At 34.3% G+C, this 11,767-nt stretch overlaps 1 protein-coding gene across 1 annotated transcript; it reads right to left on the reverse strand.

Moving 5' to 3' along the window:
* Positions 1 to 557: 557 nt before the first annotated feature.
* On the reverse strand, positions 558 to 10,549 carry cmc1 (C-x(9)-C motif containing 1). The gene is made up of 4 exons (XM_067361351.1): positions 10,392 to 10,549; positions 9,885 to 9,977; positions 2,623 to 2,713; positions 558 to 1,391 (listed from the first exon to the last, which is right to left on the reverse strand). Exons 1-4 carry the CDS (start codon positions 10,408 to 10,410, stop codon positions 1,271 to 1,273), a joined length of 324 nt encoding a protein of 107 aa, XP_067217452.1. The 5' UTR covers positions 10,411 to 10,549; the 3' UTR covers positions 558 to 1,270.
* Positions 10,550 to 11,767: the final 1,218 nt, after the last annotated feature.

An 11,767-nucleotide genomic window follows, 5' to 3' on the forward strand; every position in this document is an offset into this window, starting at 1 on the left:
GGATCTGGATTGTGAAGTATTGTGATGAAAGATTTTTCTGTAGAAAAACACACACTGATGAATCATTTAAAGAGTCAGTTTTGAGTTCATGTTTTATCAAAGATGCTTGTAAAGAATATATGGCCAAAATATAATGCTAAATTGAGACAAACTGTTTTAATAATGAACAATAATGACAGACGAGATTGCAGTAAAATGAAACACGTGAAGCACAAAGATGAAGAATCTGTGTGTAAAAACTACAGCACAGATCGACTGATGAAAGGAACCGGTATTGAAGGTTGTCTTGTGTTTAAAAGCTTGTAATGCATTTGCTAATTTGATTAATCTACAGAAAACCGTCACAATCTTCATCGGCTGACGAGGGTTTGTGTTTCTGTGCCCTGGAAGGTTTTGAGTTTTGATTTGACATTGAACATGTTCCGCTCGACTGCAACTGATATGTGAACCAAAATGCAATGTACAGTAGAGTATTTTTTAGGATTATAAATCCTGAAAAGTTTGTAAATATTCAATAAATGAATTCATGTGAACTTTTTTTTTTTTTTTTTATGGAGGATCATGTGACACTGAAGACTGGAGTAATGATGCTGAAAATTCAGCTTTGATCACAGGAATAAATTACACTTTACTATATATTCACATAGAAAACAGCTGATTTACACTGGAATAATATTTTTTGATTTTTACTCCATTTTTAATCAAATAAATTCAGCTTTGTTCACAGGAATAAATTATACTTTAATATATTCACATAGAAAACAGCTGTTTTAAATTATATTTAATTTTTACTGTATTTTTGATCAAATAAATGCAGCTTTGGTGAGCAGAAGAACATAAAAAGCCTTACTGACCCCAAACTTATATTGAAAACATTTTATTATTAAACGTAAAACATTGTGACCAATTATTTACATTAAAAAAAATATATTTTTAATTGGTTTTACAGCGCTAGAAACAATTACAAACAGTTGATGTTGGAGATTCACTTCCTGAATGTAAAGCACAAACTCATTCATATGCAATAACTGATGTATTTTAAAACAAAGAAAACAAAAAAAACATTTGCTTTCACATGATGTGTCAGTAATTCCCCAGAGACGACACGCATCTGATGTGATTCAAAGAAATTCTCTATGAATTTTTATTAGGCTTTGGAGCTAGAGATGGTTTATAAGAGCTAATCATGAATATAAAGAGCAGATCCAGAGAACGTCCATCAGAAAGTGTCTCGACGGCCAGAAATGACTTTCACGACTCCAGCGTTCGTCTACATGCTGGTGGGAAGCTTCTGCTTCCTGTTCTTGGATGGAATCCCAGTCTGTTGAAACTCCCGTTTCTCTTTCAGATACTCCTGTTTGCACTCCTCGAAGAACGCAGGATCCTGATAACTGTGAGAGAAGAACCGCCACAACAAACACAAACACAATAGTTGCTTAAAGGATTCATTCAGTTCAGAATTAAAATCTCCTGGTAAGCCATGTCATCCAAGATGTTCATGTCTTTCTTTCTTCAGTGGAAAAGAAATGAAGGAAATCATTCCAGGATTTTTCTCCATATAGTGGACTTCACTGGGGTTCAACGGGTTGAAGGTCCAAATGTCAGTTTCAGTGCAGCTTCAAAGAGCTCTACATGATCCCAGACGAGGAATAAGAGTCTCATCTAGAGAAACCATCGGACATTTACTAAAAAAATAAACATTATATACTTTTTAAGCACAAATGCTCGTCTTGCACTGCTCTGTGGTGCTCCACGCATGACGCAATCATGTTGGAAAGGTCACACGTGACATAGGCGGAAGTACCGCGAAAAACATTTTCTCCTCCAACTTCAAACACTGGGTCGGTACTTCTGTGACCTTTCCAACATGATTACGTCATGCGTGGGGCGTCACAGAAAACTGTACTTATTCAAACACCAGTTCCTTATTTACAATTGCATTGCAAACAAGCAGAAACGTTACAGAGCAGAGCATCACAGACGAGCATTTGTGGTTAAAAAGTGTATAATGTATTTTTTTTAGAAAATGTCCGATGGTTTCTCTAGATGAGACTCTTATTCCTCGTCTGGGATCATGTAGAGCTCTTTGAAGCTGCACTGAAACTGACATTTGGACCTTCAACCCGTTGAACCCCAGTGAAGTCCACTATATGGAGAAACATCCTGGAATGTTTTCCTCAATTTCTTTTCGACTGAAGAAAGAAAGACATGAACTGGGATGACATGGAATATTAGGAAATTTTCATTCTGAACTGAATGAATCCTTTAACTAGTGTCGTTAACTAATGAAAGCAAGTTATTGTGAAGTGTTGCTGAAATCATCTTGGTTTCAAGAATTTGATCAAATTAATATTTTCATGTTTCATATCACTAATGTTTGAATTGTAACCGCTCTGAATATTTCTGTTATATCACACTAAAAAAGGTCAAAACACCAGATATTTTAAGAGACTTTGACAATCACAAAAGTTTATTTTTGCAAAAAATGCATATTTTTTATGATCTCTGCTGGATGGTTTCACCAACTAACCATTAAAAATGTATCATAAAACCTCTCATTTATTTTTGAACACATGACTAGATCTGATGAAGTAAAACAGTATGAGGGTGATGAAGGCTTACTGGCGCGTCAGACACTCCTTCAGCGCGGCGTTCTCTTCTCGACACTTGAACACCATGAAGAAGCCGGCGTCTTTACAGCAGAGGCTGAACGCTGGAAACGACAGAAGAAAATCTTGAGTTTGAGACGTTTCTCTCTCAAATACTGGAGATCATTGGACTCAAATGAGCCTCATATTCCAGTAAAGGTTTGGAAAAATATAAATGTTTCTGAAAGAGGCTCTTCTGCTCACCAAAGCTGCGTCTGTTTGATCAAAAATACAGTAAAAATAGTGAGATATTTTTACTAATTAAAATATCTGTTTTCTATGTGAATATATAGTAAAGTGTAATTTATTCCTGTGAATTTTCAGCATCATTACCTTCAGAAATCATTCTAATATTATGATTTGTTGCTCAATTATTATTGGTGATCAATTAATAATAATCAGTAATTTGACGATAATCTTAAATGTTTCTTGAGCATCAAATCATCATATCAGAATGATTTCTGAAGGATCATGTGACACTGAAGACTGGAGTAATGATGCTGAAAATTCAGGAATAAATTGCACTTTACTATATATTCACATAGAAAACAGCTGATTTGAATTGCAAAAAATATCTCACAATTTTTACTGTATTTTTGATCAAATAAATGCAGTCTTTGTGAGCAGAAGAGACTTTTTAGAACATTAAAAGACATGAAGTATCATCATGTGACCACACGTTTGCACTGTCGGCGTGTTTGTTTGTGGCCTAAAAGCAGCTGAAGCTGTTCATGAGACGCTGACTTGAGTTCCTCTGAAGAAGCTTATTGAAATAAAGCAGGAGATGGCGTGAGCGTGTGAAAAGGCTGTTGAAGGGTTTGTTATCATATCAGGGTCTTCTGTCAAGCATTAATTACGCCCCGCTCTCCCCCGACTCAAAGCTCCCAGAAAACATCATTGTAATTACTTGTCTCTGACTGATTATGGTCTTTCATCTGCATGCAGAGCAGATTGAGCAAAACCAATTCCAGAAAGCACAACCGTGAGACTAATCTAATACATATAAAGCTCATCTGACGCCTCGGATGCATAAACATGAAGCAGGACGAATGTTTCCACCAGAAACAGACTGACATCCGACGGAAAACACTCAACTAATCCAACAGGAAACACACAACTCCATTCATTTCACTGAAGACAATCAATATTAGGTGAACTTCCACACACGCTTGTGTTTTACCTCGCTTTACTCAACTCCAGCACTAAAATAAGGCATGAAAACACAAAGCTGTGCATTTCAGTTTAGTCGTTAAGAACCGGACGGACTGATTGGCTGATAATATGCAGATATGGTTTGGATTTCCTGTTTTAAAATGTTTCAGTGAATGTTCATTAAATATTGTGTAAAATTAGCATTTATTTAAATTCAGCAATTTTCTGTACACATTCTTCACATTCTTCTTCATCATTTTATTTTTATATATTTAATTCAGCAATTATTTTATTTAAATTCAGCAATTTTCTGTACACATTCTTCACTATCATATTTATATATTTAATTCAGGAATTTATATTTAATAAAATTAAGCAATTTTGTGTACACATTCTTCACTATCACTTTAATTTTTATATATTTTAGCAATTTTTTATTTTATTTAAATTCAGCAATTTTCTGTACACATTCTTCACTATTATTTTATATTTATATATTTAATTCAGCAATTTTATTTATTAAAATTCATCAATTTTCTGTACACATTCTTCACTATCACTTTAATTTTTATATATTTTTAGCAATTTATTTTGTTTTTTAATTCAGCAATTTTCTGCACATTCTTCCCTATCATTTTATTTTTATATATTTAATTCATCAATTATTTTATTTTAATTCATCAATTTTCTGTACACATTCTTCACTATTATATATATATATATATTTAATTCAGCAATTTTTATTTAATAAAATTAAGCAATTTTGTGTACACATTCTTCACTATCATTTTATTTTTATATATTTAATTCATCAATTATTTTATTTAAATTCATCAATTTTCTGTACACATTCTTCACTATTATATATATATATATATATTTAATTCAGCAATTTTTATTTAATAAAATTAAGCAATTTTGTGTACACATTCTTCACTATTATTTTAATTTTTATCTTTCAGTAATTTTTTTATTAATTTGAATTCAGCAATTTTGTGCACACATTCTTCACTATCATATTTTTTTCATAGTTTAAAAAAATATTTTCTATGATTAAATGTAAACATTAAACTGTTGTTTGCCCACAAAAAACTGTTTGTTTAAAAAAAAATAGTTAAAATTTCATGTGATTACATTTTTTTTTTTAATGAATTAAATCATTAAAAAGTTTTATGCGTTCATTTCATTACCACCATTTTTGATTTACCATTGTTTTTGATTATTAAAATTAAATTAAAAGGGTCATAAAACCAGAAAATTTGAGAATTTTAGAAAATTCAATTGTATTTCATAAGGTCATACTTTATAAATTCAGAAAAAGTGCATGTATGAAAACAATTTTAGTTCATGACATTTAAATCAGCATCAATGTTCAACGTATCGCAGAAAACCAGTTACTTTTTAAGTAAAATAATTATAATAAAAGTTATGTGCACAGTTAGTGAAAATCTAAATCCTCATGAGCGGAAGCGGCTCATTAAAGGGATCGGGAGGTGGATCAAGTTTGATGAAAGATCATAAGGACGAGCGTTATTTTCTCTGGATAATGTGCCCTGATCAACTCATCACAGCGTCAGATGAACGTGAGGCGAGAGCGTGTGGCAGTTCAACTGGCCTGAAACTCGTGCTCTGCAGAAGAAGCTCTCGCTGTGGTCAGAGTAGAAGTAAAGCAGCGCTTTGATGGCGCTGTCAGGTCGTGTGCAAGAGCAGCCGCTGCACACCAGAACATGCAAACCTGCGGCCGAGGGCCGGGCAGAGGTGTGAAATCGATGAGCAAACTTCTGGAGGGGGTTTCCACGACACCGTCAGGCGAGATGTGCAGGTGTGGAGAGAGACTACAGCGCTGGAGTACAAACAATCACAGTCACACAACACCAGAGGAGAGCAGCGCGTGACGCCAGCCTGAGTGTGTGTGAGAGACTGAGCATTCGAAGCAAACACACACACATCTGAGCAACACGCTGCTTCTAAGACACAGTTTCTTAATGCAGTTTTTTAACAATCACTTCAAAATGTCTGAACTCATCATGACCGCGTAACGAGCTCACATGACATTTGATGATGAAAAGCTAATAATTAAGTAAATCGAATTTAGCATCATTTATTGAATCAAAATAAAACTCAAATAGTGATGTATCTTATCAAATCACAATTAAAGTATGATATCTGCTGCGCTGCGTTTCAGAGTGAAGCGTGGCGTCTTTTCAGAGCAACTCGCTTCACTTTATTTACATTCACAACTGCTTGATTTCCAACAGAAGTTAAAAATAAAAACTTGAGGATTTGACGTGTTAAAGGGTTAGTTCACCCAAAAATTACACTTCTGTCATTAATTACTCACGCTCATGTCGTTCCACACCCGTAAGACCTTCGTTCATCTTCAGAACACAAATTAAGATATTTTTGATGAAATCCAAGAGATGTATGACTCAACACTTTCAAGGTCCAGAAAGCTACTAAAGAAAAATATAGATTTCTCGATTTTAATCGATTCTCATTTTTATGAACTGATATTGATTCTTAAATCCCAGGAATCGATTAGTCTAGTCTGTTTTCAGTTGAGCAGAATATGAAGCTCCTCCCATCCAATAAATCACAATAATCTTTGTTACTTTTGATATGAAGCAAAGTCTCAGATTTCAAATGACGTCCATCTTATTATGAGATTCAGAAAATAAATACCGTTTTGGCGCTGTTTAATGTGGCGTAACAGATCGCTTTAGTGCCTCAGTTAAAGAGAAGCATGTGATCATCCTCTCCTCCGCTTTAATACCAGTTACAGCGAAATAAACATGAACATCTGAAGGTATGTTAAAATATACAGTACAACTTACTGAAATCCGTATCATGTCTCGTGTAATCGCTCAATCAGTGCATCAACCTCAATAAAACAGCTTCAGTGTCACGTGACGTCACATTTACCTCAGAAAAACACATTCAGTGACCATAAACTCATCAGTCAGCTAGAAAAGTGCTCTAGAAAGATAAATATAGCTATGCACCGTTACATATTCATTATAATTTTCTTCAATATTTAATGCATGTTTGAATAAATCAGTCATGTTATTTTTGTTTCGTTTTTGCGCACAGAAAGTATTCTCATCTCTTCCTAACATTAAGGTTGATCCACTGCAGTCACATGACTGTTTTAACAATGTCTTTAGTTCCTTTCATGACCTTGAAAGTGCTGATTATAGATATTGATTCTCTTGGATTTCATCAAAAATATCTTAATTTGTGCTCTGAAGATGAACGAAGGTCTGGAACGACATGAGGGAGAGTGATTAATGACAGAAGTGGGTGAACTAACCCTTTAAAAACTCAAGCTCTGAGAGTTTGGCAGTGAAGAACTGCAGACACAAAGGTCACAGCTGTAGTAGGTGTAGTACTCTACTCTACTCGTAGGCGTTTGGTGGTTGTTGTAGGCAGGTGTGAAAACCTTCACAAGTAACTATTTCCATCAGCAGTCGAGTCTTTGCTCTCGGTCTCACTGCAGGACAAATATCAGAGATTTTCATATGAAACATCATATCGCACATCTTCAAATAACAAGATCAAATAAAAAGATTCTTGTGTCACATGACGGTGAACATGATATAAAATCTGAGAGGAATATTTTACATCTAACAAAAAGAGCTCTACATGATCCCAGATGAGGAATAAGAGTCTTATCTAGAGAAACCATCACTCATTTTCTAAAAATAATAAAAATTATACACTTTTTAACCATAAACACTCGTCTTTGTGATGCTGCACGCATGACGTTATCATTTTGGAAAGGTCACGTGAAAAACACCATCACATTTTCTCTTCCAACTTATTTGTATTGTAATTTATCATTAACCCTCTATCCGGTTGTTAAGTCGTGATGTAAAGAACACCGTTTCCTCGACTCGTTTCACTTGAGAATGCCATCGACGGCCGTTTATGACACTATTTATTCATATTAAACATCAATCATTTAAAAAAGTTAAACATTTTAAATACTTACAGTCTACACAACAGTTTCCGTGCTCACAGCATCACAGATATTAATATTTTAACGATTTATAAAAGATCAATCATTGTCTGGCCATCTGGAATTTTGGTGTGGAAATAAAGGTTATGATTATACTTTTTTGGAAGTATTACACCACATCGTGTGTGTATATTAGCACCATTTGTTGTTTTCTTGTGGTATGAGATACAGCGTTAGGACCCGGAAGCGCTGCCGCGTGACGTCAGACTTAACAACCGGATAGGGTCTTTTTAGACCCCAAACGAAGTTTGCTAAAATAAACAAAAATGTTCTCTTTGTCCAAATGACATGAAACTTTGTACAGTTGTTAACACTATCTAGATCTACAAATAATAAAAAAATTGGAGCGATATCTTGTTTTTATGTTAGTGTAGAAAAAAAAGTCACACTCAGGGTCTCCAGAGACCCCAGGCAACAAAATGTAATTTAGTAACAAAATAATTGTTTTTAAAAAACAAAATTTAATTTTACTCTGTTTATTAATGTTTTTACGTCATATTTGTGCAGTTTTTGGAGGATTTATCATATTTTTTTAATTTATATAAATAAATTAGGTTTTTATACAAAAACAGCTTTTTATGTCAAATTCACTTTATAAAGACCCACATTTCTAACTTTCATTCATGGGGATCACATGGATAATTTGACATGGTTTAGTGTGAGATTTTTGTCCATCTTTTGGAAAATGCAGTTTTAAAAGTAAAAAATGATCACTTTATCCAGCAGATGCTGCAGAGCTCCACTATTTGCTGTTTGACTGACTGAAAGACTCTTTTCACAAGTATTTTCAGCTGGATTCATGTCTAAATATTATCAAACCACAATTATGACAATAAAAGTTACTTTTTGACAAAGTTTAGCATTTTTTTTGTAATGAAAAAAAAAAAGTTTTTCAATATTGTTACATTATGAGACCACGCTTAGAAAATTAACAAAATTCATCCTCAGAATCAACATTTTTTGAGAAACTTTTTTTTTTTTTTCAGTACAAAACAAATGCTACATTTTGAAAAGAAGTCATTTTTATTGTCATAATTGTGATTTCATAATATTTAGATATGAATCAGCTGAAAATACTTGAGTAAAGATGTCTTTAGTGAAGTGTCTAAAGTGATCATTTTTCACTTTTAAAACTGCATTTTCCAAAAGATGGACAAAAATCTCACACTAAACCATGTCAAATTATCCATGTGATCCCCATGAATGAAAGTTAGAAATGTGAGTCTATATAACGTGAATTTTACATAAAAAGCTGTTTTTGTATAAAAACCGACACAAGAAAATACTTATTTATTTATATAAATGTTAACGATATGATAAATCCTCCAAAAACTGCACAAATATGAAGTAAAAACATTAATAAACAAAGTAAAATTACATTTGTTTTAAAAAAAAACTATTATTTTGTTACAAAATTACATTTGTTGCCTGGTGTCTCTGGAGACCCTGAGTGTACTTCCCAAACGAAGAGCGCACAAAGGTTAAATATCAAACACTTTTGATTACAAAAATGTTTGAGGTTTTAACTTTGTGTTTTTACTCTCATTGCAAATGAATTGATCCGATCAGATCCTACACTGATGATCAGCTTCGAGTCGCGTCTTTTGTTTCAGAAATAACTGATGTACAGTCATGTAGATATTTGGAAAATAAAACTATATGTGAGTGTGTTTATATTTCTCATATAGCGGTGACGGTTCACTGGAGGTGATGCTGCCCGTGTAGACAGCAGACAGCGAGATGTTCACTACATCAGAGGCCAGCGGCTTCTTCTGACCCGTCACCTACTGCTGCACGCTCAAAACGCACCGATCGAGAGGAAACCCAAGCTGAGATGATGTCATGTGCTGTGATGATGTGAACGTGGGCAGGGGTCGCGGGTGCCTCACTTCCTGCTGCCATCTGTGCTTCAGCGTTAAAGGGTTAGTTCACTCAGAGATGAAAGATCTGAACTCTCCCGCATCAGTTCTTCACCCAAAACCAAATGAACTTTGACCTTACGGGTTTGGACCGACATGCGGGAGGGTAAATGATGACAGAATCTGCAGAATATAAACCCATCGTACCATCCACATGCTGGACGCATCTCTCCTTGGCTTTCTCCCGCATCATCTTGGGAATCAACACGTCTTTCTCCACGTGCCTCAGGTGCGGCTCTTCTGCAGAGTCAAACATAATCATGTTCATATGAATCATATTCAGTCAGTGATCAATAATCATGTTCATATGAATCATATTCAGTCAGTGATCAATAATCATGTTCATATGAATGAAAACATTAAATCACTTCACTGAATATCAATGAAATGACAGCTGTACAAAACCCTAGAAGAGTCATTTGATTAATTCATGTTAAATGATTCATTCGAATCAAAATAACTCCTGATGCCACAGTCTGTGTCTACAAACGATCAAAAACCTATAAAACGCTTTTAATGTAACCAATACATTACATTTCTGGCATCTATAAGCGCATATAATGATCTGGGAACAGTGCTGTGAGGTAATACAGCTGACATTTATACACACATTCATAAACAAACATTCTGTCGGAAATTAAGATGTTCCTGTACCTGCTTTAGACGGCTCCATTTACACTTCAGTGACTGATGCTAGTAACTAGAAATTTTACTGTTATAAAACATTTGATCTGTGTCCAATGTCAACCTCTGCGTAGCATGTTTAGCGCGAGACTGTTTCAGTCACTTCCGGTGACGACACCAGCAGACTGGTCATTGTAGTTCTGCGGTGCTCAGAATGAACTACACACCGTCACGACTGAACTCTGAGTGATTATTTGTAGTTCGAGAGACACTAATATGGCTGATGAAATAAGGGGAAATTATTTAAAATAATAATAATTAAAGTAATTAAAAAATAATAATTAAAGTTACACCATATATATATATATATATATATATATATATATATATATATATATATATATATATATATATATATATATATATATATATATATATATATATATATGAGTGTGTGTGTGTGTGTGTGTGTGTGTGTGCTTTTGTTTATATTACATTGTGGGGACCAAATGTCCCCATGATGTAATATAAACCTGAGTTCACCTACATCGTGGGGACCAGCCAGCGGTCCCCACAATGTAAATGGGTTTATAAATCATATAGAATGAGTTTTTGTGAAAAAGTAAAAGTTTGCACAGTTTCCTGTGAGGGTTAGGTTTAGGGGTAGGGGCAGGGTAGGGGGATAGAATGTACAGTTTGTTCAGTGTAAAATGCATTGAAGTCTATGGAAAGTCCCCACAATTCACAAAAACAAACATGTGTGTGTGTGTGTGTGTGTGTGAGTGTGTGTGTGTGTGTGTGTGTGTGTGTGTGTGTGTGTGTGTGTGTGTGTGTGTGTGTGTGTGTGTGTGTGTGTGTGTGTGTGTGTGTGTGTGTGTGTGTGTGTGTGTGTGAGTGTGTGTGAGTGTGCTTGTTTTCATGATTTATGAAGATACAAATTTGTATAATGATATTACTCTGGTATTATTACGTAAACATGAAACATGAGGACATTTTATGAGTCTTCATATTTAAAATAGCTTTAAAACACACTAAACAATTTTTTCTTAAAAATGTAAAAATGCAGAATGTTTTCTGTGATGGTTAGGTTTAGGGGTAGAGGTAGTGTAGGGGGAGAGAATGTACAGTTTACAGTATAAAAACCATTACGCCTATGAAGGGTCCTCACTAAGATAGCAAAACAAACGTGTGTGTGTGTGTGTGTGTGTGTGTGTGTGTGCAGAAACACAAAACTGAATTTAAATAAATCCAAATATTTTCAGTAAGGACACAATAAATATAAATAAATCATAGTTGAAATGGCCTGAAATAGTAATGAAATGGTCACTTCATAATTTTTAATCACAAATTGAAATGCGTTATTGCTACAGAAGCTGTTTTATATCTTCGAGGGTCTAGATCATCAG

The sequence above is a fragment of the Chanodichthys erythropterus genome, chromosome 2 (genome assembly GCF_024489055.1).
Source record: "Chanodichthys erythropterus isolate Z2021 chromosome 2, ASM2448905v1, whole genome shotgun sequence".
Classification (NCBI taxonomy): domain Eukaryota; kingdom Metazoa; phylum Chordata; class Actinopteri; order Cypriniformes; family Xenocyprididae; genus Chanodichthys; species Chanodichthys erythropterus.

Bases quoted from the DNA above. Each gene is read 5' to 3' on its own strand.
- cmc1 (XM_067361351.1), bottom strand. The intron at 2,714-9,884 runs GTACGATGGGTT...TGTCGTTTCCAG, and splicing joins ATGCGTCCAGCATGTGGATG to CGTTCAGCCTCTGCTGTAAA. The intron at 1,392-2,622 runs GTAAGCCTTCAT...CTTCTCTCACAG, and splicing joins AAGGAGTGTCTGACGCGCCA to TTATCAGGATCCTGCGTTCT.